Source organism: Gossypium hirsutum, chromosome A11 (assembly GCF_007990345.1).
Source record: "Gossypium hirsutum isolate 1008001.06 chromosome A11, Gossypium_hirsutum_v2.1, whole genome shotgun sequence".
Classification (NCBI taxonomy): Eukaryota; Viridiplantae; Streptophyta; class Magnoliopsida; order Malvales; family Malvaceae; genus Gossypium; species Gossypium hirsutum.
Window position 1 is genome coordinate 1262354 of NC_053434.1, and position 12311 is coordinate 1274664.

General features: G+C 29.0%; 1 protein-coding gene and 1 pseudogene across 1 annotated transcript; one reads left to right on the forward strand and one right to left on the reverse strand.

The window, feature by feature from the left end:
- The first annotated feature begins 3362 nt into the window (after window positions 1-3362).
- LOC107923006 (S-type anion channel SLAH2-like) lies at window positions 3363-6165 on the forward strand (annotated as a pseudogene).
- A 3512-nt stretch (window positions 6166-9677) lies between these two features.
- Window positions 9678-10935, reverse strand: LOC107923662 (probable membrane-associated kinase regulator 6). Its single transcript, XM_016853842.2, has 2 exons — window positions 10229-10935; window positions 9678-9888 (listed from the first exon to the last, which is right to left on the reverse strand). The coding sequence occupies exons 1-2, from the start codon at window positions 10839-10841 to the stop codon at window positions 9881-9883; spliced, it is 621 nt and encodes a 206-aa protein (XP_016709331.1). The 5' UTR covers window positions 10842-10935; the 3' UTR covers window positions 9678-9880.
- Window positions 10936-12311: the final 1376 nt, after the last annotated feature.

Sequence of the window (12311 nt, forward strand, 5' to 3'; positions counted from 1 at the left end):
AATAAAAAATTATATTTAAACCTTCAGTACATATACGTATGTAATACTTTTACCAAATTCTGCGACGTTTGTGTTAATGTCGTTGTCTTGTGTTAGGTCTTGTTGTTTTGTCTACTGATTACGTAATCGTATTTTAGGTCCTTCCGATAAGCGACCAATAGCAGTAGTCCTTTTTTTAGGTCTTATGTCAACTGATTTGGAATAAAAGACTGAGTAATTGCGAATTACGTGGAGGTCCATTTCTTGATCCTGTTCAACTCAACTAGTGGTCTATATTGTTGAATTTGAATAAATAATTTTTAATTGTTTATTTTATTTTCAGATAAGTTGAATTGCTCCGATTTATAATATAATATGAAAAAAAGGCTTGTCCAAGGTGCAAGTCCAACTTACAGTCCAATTGACCTAATTACAGCCAAAAGAAAAAAAAGAAAAGGAATTACAATACATTTTATTATTGTTTTATTGCACTTTAAAAATATTTGGTATTATTTTAAATTTATTTTACCGGCAGTGAATAAAATAATAATTTAAATACACAAAAATTAATATCTATTAATTAAAAAAATTGTATTTCTTTTTTTTTTCCACATATTTGAAATTTTTACACTTATTCACAAGTCAGCCCGAGCTTCGATAAGAGATTTTTATTACAAGTCAACCAGACCTAACTCAAATTAGATTTAAATAATAAAAATATTTTAAATTTAAATTTAATTATAAAAATATAGAAATAATTATGTTGATAAGTATCGTAAGAGAATTTTACCTCAAGTCAGCTTCCCCATTCAAAAGCTGATGATGTTTTTTAAGTTGATGTAGATTATAATATTTGGAAACGAACCCTTGAAAGGGAAGGAGTTAATTAGTGATACAAGTCCAAAGCAGATATTGTGGTTAGGCTTATAAATAGCCAGATTGTAGATGGGCAAGCTTTATAAATTACAAGTCGGATAGCCATATTAATCAATTTAATGGTAACCATCTATATTGGGTTTTAGCATTTTCTTCACTAATGGGCTTTACAATTTAGATTCTTCCTCTGTTAAAAATTAATATAAGTTTTATATACAGGAAGTAAAATTCGATTTGATTTAAAAAAATAATTTTTTTTTAAATTTTAGGTTAATTGAATTAAGTTATTTGAATTTAATTTGAGTTTTAAGTTCGAGTCGAGTTGAATTTCACAATTTGAATAATTCGAATAATTAAAATAACATATTGGTGTAAATAACCTTTTGGTCCTTGTCTAACTTTAAAAACAAGCAAATTAGTCTCTCTCTCTCTCAACAAAAATTACAAAAAAAAAAATCAAAATAATTTTCAAAAATTCAAAATATCTATAAAAATTTCAAAATTTATATTTTAAAAAATATATAGAAAAGGTTAAAATTTTAAATAATTACAAAATAATAATTTTTGGACCTAATTCATGACCCAAAATTATCATACTCAAGAACTTTATTATTATTATTATTTTGCTTTGAATTTTTTTTTTCAAATATATGTAGTTTTAAATTTACGTGCTCAGTTATACTGTAACAATATTTTTATTTAATATGTTTAATTTTTTTAATTTAACTCGAATAATTTCACTCGATTTAACTCGATTCAAATTTCATTTCATTAAACTCGATTCAAAAAAAATTATCTATTTTTACTTATTTACATCAACATCAAATTACAAAAATCAATTTAGTCAGCTATGAAGAAAGAACAATTAAATTATTCAATTCTCTAATACAGGGATTTAATTATAGTGCAGGGTATTATAATTGAACATCAAATTTGCTTGATCATCTTTTGATATTATTTTGAAGACATGATTTTGTTGTTATACAATCATTTCAAGCATGGACCATAACATTATATTTATTTGGTTAATAAATGTTTTTATTTTTATTCTCATATTTATTGCATTCTCTTAAGAAAAATAGTTAATTTAGTTATACTTAATTTTTTATGACAAAAAAAGAAGAAGCAATAAACCAAACAAATATTATTATTTCAGCAACTTTGTCCTCTTTTTTTTCCCTAAAAAACAAATGTCTTTAAAAAGTATCAAGAGATATTAATGGCTGCTAAAAGGAAAAAATCCACTTTTTATTATTAAAATTTTTCTGCCTCCCTACCTCTGGAAATAGAATGTTTGGCTTGTTTTTTATTTTTAAATCCCAACCCTCGAAAATTTCATAATTTTATTTTAAAATATTATTCAATTTAAATTAAAATTTTTATATATTTGTCTTAAAAATAATATTTTCATAATTTTTTATATATTAATATAGGAAGAATATTTAATGCACTATCTATATATATAAGTTTCATACACTATCAGTAAGTAATAATATGTCATATCATCATTAAATAAAACAAAAAATAGTGAAAGATTTATAAATAAATACTAATAATTTTATTTAAATACAATTAAATAATAGTTAAGTATAAATAAATGCTAAAGCCTTGAAACCTAAAATGAGACCCTAGATCTTAAACCCAAAATCTTAAAATCGAGAGTTTGTAATATTTATTTATAATAGTTACGGTTAATGTTTAATTATGCTTAAATAAAATTGTTAGTATTTATTTACAACTCTTCCATATTTTTGTTTAATTTAATAATGACATGTCATGTTATTATTAATTAGTGATGCATCAAATATTATTCCTATATTTAGTTGGTCAGTCGATATTTTTATTTTTAAGGATAAATATCAAATTTATACATAAATTTTGGTCCAATGTGCAATTTGATACATAAACTTTGATTTAATGTAATTGTACACACTTAAAGAAATGAGTATATATATTTATATTGAATTAATATAATTATTTGTATAGATTAATTTGATAATGTTGTCGGTGATTTGTGAAAATAGAATTAAATTAAGATTTCATATACAAAATTACATAAAATTAAAATTTACGTATAATATTACACATTAAATCAAAATTAATATATAAATTTAATATTTATCCATTATTTTTACTCCACGGACAAAAAGTTAATTTAGTTCAACCTAATTTTTTATGACAAAAAAAGCAATAAACCAACCAAACAAAATGATTTCAGCAACTTTGTCTTTTTTTTTTCTAAGAAAAAAATTGTCCTAAAAACATGAATGGCAACAACAAAATTAGAGTGAATTTAAAAAGATACTAAAAGATAAAACCCACTTTTGAATCCCAACCTACAAAATATTGTCCACTATAACTCGAAAATCTCGTAATTTTATTTCTAAATATTGTTCATTTTAAAATCGAAAAATTTTACCCATTTATCTTAAAAATAACTTTTTCATAATTTATATATATTAATATATATCAAACCGGATTCTCAAAATTTTTCCGACATGGGATTGGGATGTCCCATTCTTAATTTATTTTTTCAGAGCACGTCCATTTCTTTTACTTATAAATGGTCGTGTTCTAAGTTTTTCTGCAACTCATCTCCTCCATTAGAACTCTCTTTTGGAGCTTCCTTCGTTCGTTTCCTTTTTCCTGCATTACCAAGTGGAAGCATCTGGGTTTTTCGAGGTTTGAAAATTGTTCTTCATCATCCTCTTTCTTTCTTTCTTTTTTTTTTTTACAAAGCTTTAAGAAAATGGCGCCGTTATTCTTGACTTTATTCTAAGCGAATTTTTTTAAAACATTTCAGGTGCATTTCAATATGAATCAAGATGAACAACGGGATTATTTTGAGTTGCAGGAACCGGAATACCCAGAAACAGTTCCATCGGTTCTTAAACATAAATATTCAAAACAAGTCGTTTTAGTAAGTTTTTAATGTCATTTTAGCAAATTTTCTTTTCTTACTTTCTGCTTGGTTACAAGGAAAAAAAATTATTGTTATGTAACAGGAAAGTGAAACATCTGGTTTGTCGAACACAATTAGTGCTATGCAATCTATTTCAATCAGCATGCCATCGGCAGGTAACAAGATTATTACCGTTGTTGATGAAAATGCACAAGGTCTTAGCATTAATGGAGTTGGCGATGATTCTTGTCCGCCATTAGAGACACTCGGTAACAATGCCGAGCCGAAAGCGGTCATGTTTCTGTCTCGGCCGATGTCGAAAGGATCGAGTATCGGTGAGGCGGATAACGATAGTCAAAGGTTCAAGGATAAAAACTTTGATTCTTTCAAAACATGGTCCGGAAAACTCGAAAGACAGATAACGAGTTTAAGCGGAAGGTCTCGGAAATTCGATTCGGAAGAAGAGTCTACGCAAAATCCCGAGAATGAACCATTGCCAGTTGATCGATACTTTGATGCATTGGAAGGACCAGAGTTGGAAACCTTGAGGGTATGTATCATATTTATGTGGTTGTAACGTAACATTACGGTCTTTGTTTTCGCGGTTTTGATTCGATATATTGTTTATTTCGACAGTCTACAGAGGAGATTGTGCTACCGGACGACAAAACTTGGCCTTTCCTCCTTCGGTTTCCGATATCTTCGTTCGGTATTTGTCTTGGAGTAGGCAGCCAATCTGTAATGTGGAAAGCCTTGGCCTCTACTATATCAACAAGGTTTCTTCACATAAGCTTGACAGCAAATCTCATCCTATGGTGGATAGCGGTGGCACTAGTCGCCGTTGTTTCTTCGATATACTTATTGAAAGTGATATTATACTTCGAAGCCGTTCGTCGTGAGTATTACCATCCGATCAGGGTCAACTTTTTCTTTGCCCCTTGGATATCGCTTTTGTTCTTATCTCTTGGACTGCCGCCTTCGGTCTCATCGAACTTGCCTGAGCCTCTTTGGTACATTCTTATGACACCAATATTGTGTTTGGAGCTTAAAATCTACGGACAGTGGATGTCGGGTGGTCAAAGGAGGCTTTCGAAAGTGGCTAACCCTTCGAACCATCTCGCAATCGTCGGGAACTTTGTTGGGGCATTGTTGGGTGCATCAATGGGGCTTAAAGAAGGGCCTATATTTTTCTTTGCTGTTGGACTGGCTCATTATTTAGTCCTTTTTGTAACACTTTATCAAAGGCTTCCAACAAATGAAACACTCCCAAAAGAGCTCCATCCTGTATTCTTCCTTTTGTTGCAGCACCGAGTGTTGCTTCGATGGCATGGGCTAAAATCCGAGGCTCCTTCGATTACGGATCACGGATAGCTTACTTCATTGCCTTGTTCCTTTATTTCTCCCTGGTTAGCTTTCTTGCACCTTAAGTAACATAAAAAACAACAATGACTTGTGTTGCACAGATACTAGACTGAAACCGTAATGTTCATGCGATGTTTTGCAGGCGGTTCGGGTTAACTTTTTCCGAGGATTCAAGTATGTAAACCACAACCCCTTCTATATATATATATCCATATAAACAACCTCTAAGTATGTAAATTGATTCTAATTCCCTCGATTTACAGATTCTCGTTGGCTTGGTGGGCATACACATTCCCGATGACCGGTGCCGCCATCGCGACCATGCGATACTCAAGCGTGGTGACGAATGTATTAACTCAAACTCTCGCCGTCATACTCTCTCTTGTTGCTACACTCACAGTAACATCCCTTCTCGTAACGACTATGCTGCACGCATTTGTCCTACGGGACCTCTTCCCTAATGACGTTGCCATTGCCATTAGCGACCGAAAACCGAAACATCATAGGAAGTGGTTTCATATCCGACATGGAGGGTCGGAATGGAGTAAAGACATCGAAACATTCTTGAAATTCGCAAACACCAGCAACAACGATATAGAAGCTGCCTTAAATATATCCAATGACGAAGCTAAACGAGTGTAAAAAGCTTCATACATGGATCACTACGATCGGCTCTTGTGTTTCAACCTTTAACAGGTTCTTGCCAAGTTTGTTTTCCCCATTTTACTTTGTTGAATCTTCAACAGAGAAAAGGGTTTAGGAATGTGTAAAATCTTGCCGAGTTGTAAAATGCAGTATATATATATATGAGACATGTTGATGCATTCAAGTTTGGCAAAACATAAAGGAACCACCTTTGTGCTAAACCAGTACAGCTTGATGTTAACAATGTGCCAAATAATGTCCTGTTTTTGCTGACTGGCTTTATGGTCAGGCTTGATCATGAAATACTTTTTCTTTTTATATTTCGGACCGATCCGAGACTTGAGTAAATACTAAACACAAAAGTTGTTAGTATAATTTGGGTTTGGTCTGAAACTGATCTTGCTCGTGGATAAGTCTAGTCGAGAGGCTAGTTATTAAGTTTAGATTCCTTTATGTTCATTAACTACAATAAAGCATATAGGGGCCTCATCCAACTTTGAGCAATGATACGTGTGGTGAGCAGATCAACTCCTCTCGGAAAAGATTTCAAAGTGTTGTTTATTTGGATCAGTAGACTCTTCAATAGGTTGGTACTGTTTTCAGATTGAGGTGAAATTGTCTTTCAATTCTGTTGAAAGTTGGGGTTTACAACGTAGGAAAACCTTGTTAAATTGAGCTGTGCATCCTACTAACGGAACACGCGTATAGTAAGGTTTGAACCCTTACTCCTTATATGGCTTCTGAGGGTACATATGCTATCACTTGATGTCTTATAACGGAGAACGGTTTAAATTAGATTTGATCATGAGTTATGGCACTTGACTCAAAAAGTGAGAGGGTTTGGGCAAAAAATAAGACCAATTTTTTGCTTTTTACTGTTTTCAATGTTTTTGTTGTTATTTTGTCACTGTTTTGGTGTCGTTTCGTTATTATATTGTTAGTATTTTGCTGTTTTGTTTAGATATTGTATAACTGCTGTTTTATTATTTTATTATTTAGTATATTTGATGTATTATATTTTTTAAATTTGTTTTTATATAAAAATAATAATATAAAAAAATTAATAAGGCAGACTGGGTTCAAGTTTTAGCATTTTATCCGAGTTGAGTTTAGGTAAATTTTAAGCTTCAGTCCGAATTTAGAAAATGGGCCTAAAATTCTATTAATGCCCAATCCAACCCATGATCACTCTAGATCGAACCCTACCAAATGCATGATGCTCATGATCACTCTAGATCGAACCCTACCAAAAACATGATGCTCACATTCTCTTGGTAATTTGATTTGACGAGACTCTTTTACTCTATAAACCCCACTTGTAACACTTATCCTCTCAACAAAGTTAGTAAACAAAAATCCGGCGCGCCTCAATATGAGTACCAACTCGTAAAAGGGTTCATTAGCCCAACAGCATATTTAGATGAAAGTTGGATACGTTCCATATTGGTTAAATTATGATTTTGGTTCTTCACTATGCTAAAATTTGAGAATTAGTTCCTATATTTTAATTTGACATGCTTTTATCCCTTTTTTTTTTAATTTTATTAACCCAGATAGTTAAGAAGTTAATTATTCAAGTTAAATGTTGAAGTTGATTTTTCTATAATAAAAAATCTATTTCAACTTATCATGGTGACATTGGTTTAAAATTTTCATTGCAATAGTAATTTTAAGAAAAATTCACAATATTTTAAATCATAATTCTTCTCAAATTATAGTTAATGATGTTAACTTTCTATATAACTAATGATATTAAAAAAAGTAAAGAGACCAAATTATATTAAATTAAAATGCAAAAATCTCAAATTATCATACAAAGAAGGACCAAAACCATAATTCTTCTCATCTTGGACCCTATGGCCTAGGGACCAGAAGCTCCTTGGTCTTTTTTTAACACATGTTTTTAGGGGGACTATATAATGGTGTCAACTTATTTAAAATTTAATCGATAAAAAAGTAATTGGTTAGATTGATAAGTTTATATAAAATTTGGAAATGTCTAAAATGAGATTTAAAATTTAATCGATAAAAAAATAATTGGTTAGATTGATAAGTTTATATATAATTTGGAAATGTCTAAAATGTGATTTTATTATAGTAGAATCCCATGGGACCCTTTGATCAAGCCACCTTAGAAACTTTAAACTCTAAATCAATGGCTATGATTAAAAGTTTAAAATGAGAAAACTGCAGCCTTTTAATCAAGCCACATATTTTTTTTCTTTGGAGATTAATTTTTATTTATTTATTTATTGTTGAAATTGATTGAATTGGTTAAAAAAATAAATTCACGTTTTTTAATTCAAATCCTATTTAACATGTTTTTTTTCTCATTTTTTTATTTTAACTATAATTTAAAAATATTTCACAGAAGCTCAATATAATAGAATATTTAAAAAGACACCATGGTAGCATGATACCAAAGAATGATTTTATTCCCATAATATCTGCAATTTTTTGGTTCAATTTTTATTTACTTTAGGTATTGTAAGAGATATTCAAAAGATTTGACTTTGGAATTTTAGCCATTTATAATTTTCCCTTTTCCTAAATTCTGATTTTTTTTGGTACTAAAAGAAGATTTTGTGGGATTAAACAAAGTATAAAAGTTAAGTAATAATAATTATAATTATTTAAGGTAGCTTACAATGTGGAGGAGAAATTGAGTTAGCTCCCATGTTCCCAACGGTACGTTGGCTTTTGGCATCTCCTTATTTAATTAAATTATCACTTTACAGAAATAAAGGAGAGGATTCCTTACAAGTTGTTGTTACCTGTTAGTCTTCAGAAAGACCAACAAAATTTCAAAAATACCATTTCCTTCCATAATTAGGTGTGATAAGTTTTTGAATCCTTCTTTATAATTTGAGTAGATTTTTTTTATATTAAATTTTAAAAAATTAGATTTATTTTAATAAAATAAATTTTATTTTATGGCTTTTGAATATTATTTTGTAGAATTTTAAAATTCTATCCATAAATATTTCTAAATTGACAATAAATTTTCAAGTAAATAAATTAATCCGTAATTTCTATATGGAATTTTTTGAGAAATAAATTTTATAGCTATTTTAAGTTATTTTCGTTATTTTAAATATAAAATATTTATTTTTATATTGTAAAAAATAAAATTACTTATAAATTAAAGAGTTAATTGCACCATACATCATACATCTCCAAACTATGACCTTTAAGTAAATTGGTCCTCAAACTTTAAAACGTTCTAATTACAATCCCAAACTATTAATGATATATCAATCAAGTCCTTTCGTTATTAAAACCGTTTATTTGACCATTAAATGACATGTAGAATCTCATGTAGCTAAATTTAAAATGAAAATTTTAAAGAAATAAACCATTGTCACATAACTTTTAAAAGTAAAAACTAAAAATAAAATAAAACTGAAAAAAGTGAAAAATAATTTTTTTTGTAAAAGTTTCAAAAATATCAAAACTAAGATTTTTAAAACATCTATTTTTACGATATTCATTTTTTCTTAAAATTTTCATTTTAAATTATATCACATAAGAACTGATATGTTATTTAACAGTTAAATTAACTATTTTAGTAACAAAAGGACCTAATCTATATAACTTTATAGTTTAGGAATGTAATTAGAATGATTTAAAGTTTAAAGATCAATTCATAATTTGGGGATGTTTGAGGCAATTAACTCTAAATTAAATAAAAAATAGAACTTGATTCATTACATTAAGTACCGTTTTTTTTAAATTTGCATTCCATAAACTATCAAAACATTTTGATTTAGATTAATTCTCAATTTTTCAATTTTCTTCATTTAAAAATATCGATAATTATATAAAATTTGAGAATAATTAAACCGATAAAAAATCAGTTCAATTAATACAAAAAATCAATGTAAGACAATTGAGAATAAGGAAAGAAAATATATAAATGATAATTCAAGTATATAATTGTATGAATCATACAAGGTTTAGGCTTGGATTCATAGCCAACCATTTACAAAGCTTTTTAATTTCCCAGAAAAGAAAAGATGGAAAAGGACAAATAACAAGTAGGCAGATACCCTTCATGACACCACCTATTTTCCACTCTTCCGATGTGGGATTGAAATAGATAATTGCATCCCGCACTCATTTTCCTGAAAACGAAATACACGAAAAACAATATCAGCACACCGAGGTAAAGTTTTTTTTTAGATGAGAATTAAATTATATATTTTGATAAGAATTAAAATGTAATTGTATTATTACATTAATATTTATAATTTTTTAAAAGAATTAAATTAAAATATATAATTAATTATTTATTAACTTATAATTTTATAAAATTTAAAAGTAAAAAAATGGTATTTATTCATTTTAGGGTAGCCTTAGCGACTGCCCGCCCTCCCTTAATGCTGTTTTGTCAATAACACGATTCGAATCCAAAAATTTCACCAACGGAAACAAAAATAACAAACAAAAAAAGATTCAACATACGGTTTGATTGTTTGCAATGAAGAACCGCTTCGTAAATCGAGTTTTCGGCATCAAATGACTTTCGCCACTCATTATATACAACACTCACTCCAACAACGGTTTCGACTTTTTTACTTGTGTTGAACCTTCTAATTCTTCTACATAACGTTATAAGAAAACCCAAGTACTTCAAAAACATTCTCTTGGACAATCTTATTCGATACTTCCTCAAACAAACAAGGCAATTCGGTTTACTATCTGGAATCATTTCATGTTGAACTGATCTTTCCCCTGTCGGAGATGATCCGGAAACCTCTTTGTATGCTTCCATTTTCAAAGGGTTAACAAAGAACGGCGCAATATAACCATTGGAAAAGAGGTCATCGGCATGAACAAGGGCGAGAGCTGAAGAAGGAGGTTGTGGGATCGGAAAATCGAACATAAAATCTTGAGGATTCGAAAAGAATCTCTTAGAAGGTGGCATTGTTGGGTCCATTTCAATGAAAGAAGCTGTTTCATCACATGATGCACTATCAAATGAAGCTCTATCTAAACTATCTAATGAAGGTCTTAGGTTAACTAACCAACTATATGAAAAGCTTTCGATGGAGATGATGGGTTGAGCAGTTTCCATGGCTTCTTACACTCTATTAAATGATGCAAGAAAACCAGAACAAAAAATGATATGGAGTTTTGTATTGTAAGGGAAAAAGCACAACAATGTGACCAACAACAAAAGGTCACATCTTAATATATATGTATATATATACACATTTATAAATATAATGTCTTCACCCCTAATAATTAAAAAGAGAAAAGGTGAGGCCCCCATCAGCATTCATGCTGCATTGTTGCATCAATCCTTTTATTCCACACTTCCTTTTTAGGTTAAATTTTGCTTTTAGTCCTTGTACTATACATAAGTTTTAATTTGATCAATTTTTATCCTTGGACTTTTCGAATTGGTCAATTTTAATTCTAATTTAAATAGTAGCAGTTAAATACATTTGGTTAAATTATGTTCTTAGACTTGTACTATACATAAAGTTCTAGATTTAATCCACGTTTTTCAATTTGATCATTCTTAGTTCTTATATTTTTCAAAATTTAAAATTTTAGTATTCACACAAACGATACACGTTAAGTTCATTTATTGATTCTTTTATGAGTAATATGTGGTAACAGCAAACTGAAATGACATTAAACATGTCATAATATGTTTTCCGCCTAAGATTTTAGAAATATCATAACTTAACTATTTGGTCAATATTAAAATTTTAAAATTAAAAAAAAACTAAATAAAAGTCTAAGGAACACATGCATAACTTACTCATAGTATAAGGACTAACAACAGAATTTAACCCTTCTTTTAACTTAGTAAAATTATATTGCAATAAAAGCCAAGGGTCTTCATTATTTATAAAATTCTACCAAAACAACTGATCAATTCTTATGTCATTAGTCAAAATTGTTGATTTCACACAGCATGCTTTTGTTTAATTATCGGATGGTCACAAATTTTTGTCTTTAAATAATATATTTAATTGAGATTAGCACCGCCAATTTTGAAAGGATGGCTGTATCACCGGTTTGATGCTTACATCCTAACTGCTCAATTGTTAATGACTCATGGTCCAACTTAAAAGGATAAAATGCCTTTTCTATACCACAAAATTAAATAAAAGAAACTATGGATGGTCACAATTTGTATGTTGGAAGCTTCTCTGCATTTTTCTTAATTTAAAATGTTTGTTTTCTTTTTTAAAGGGTAAATATTGAAATTATAAATCAATTTTGATCTAACGCGTAATATTATATAAATAGATTTTGATTTTGTGCAATTTATGCATGAGATTTTGGTTTAATTTGTATATACATATGAATTACAATTCAAATTTTATGTGTATGATTGCATCAAATTGAAATTCATGCATCAAATTACATATTGAAATATAGATATAAAAATATCAAATTTGATATTTATCCCCTTTTTTATTTTTCATTTTTTTCTTAAAATAGTTGTCCTTGATGCATTGATTTGATGCATATATGAAGATAGATACGAAAATATGATTTTACAATGATTTTTTTATGCATGAAAAAT

Bases quoted from the DNA above. Each gene is read 5' to 3' on its own strand.
- LOC107923662 (XM_016853842.2), bottom strand. From the start codon at position 10,841: ATGGAAACTGCTCAACCCATCATCTCCATCGAAAGCTTTTCATATAGT.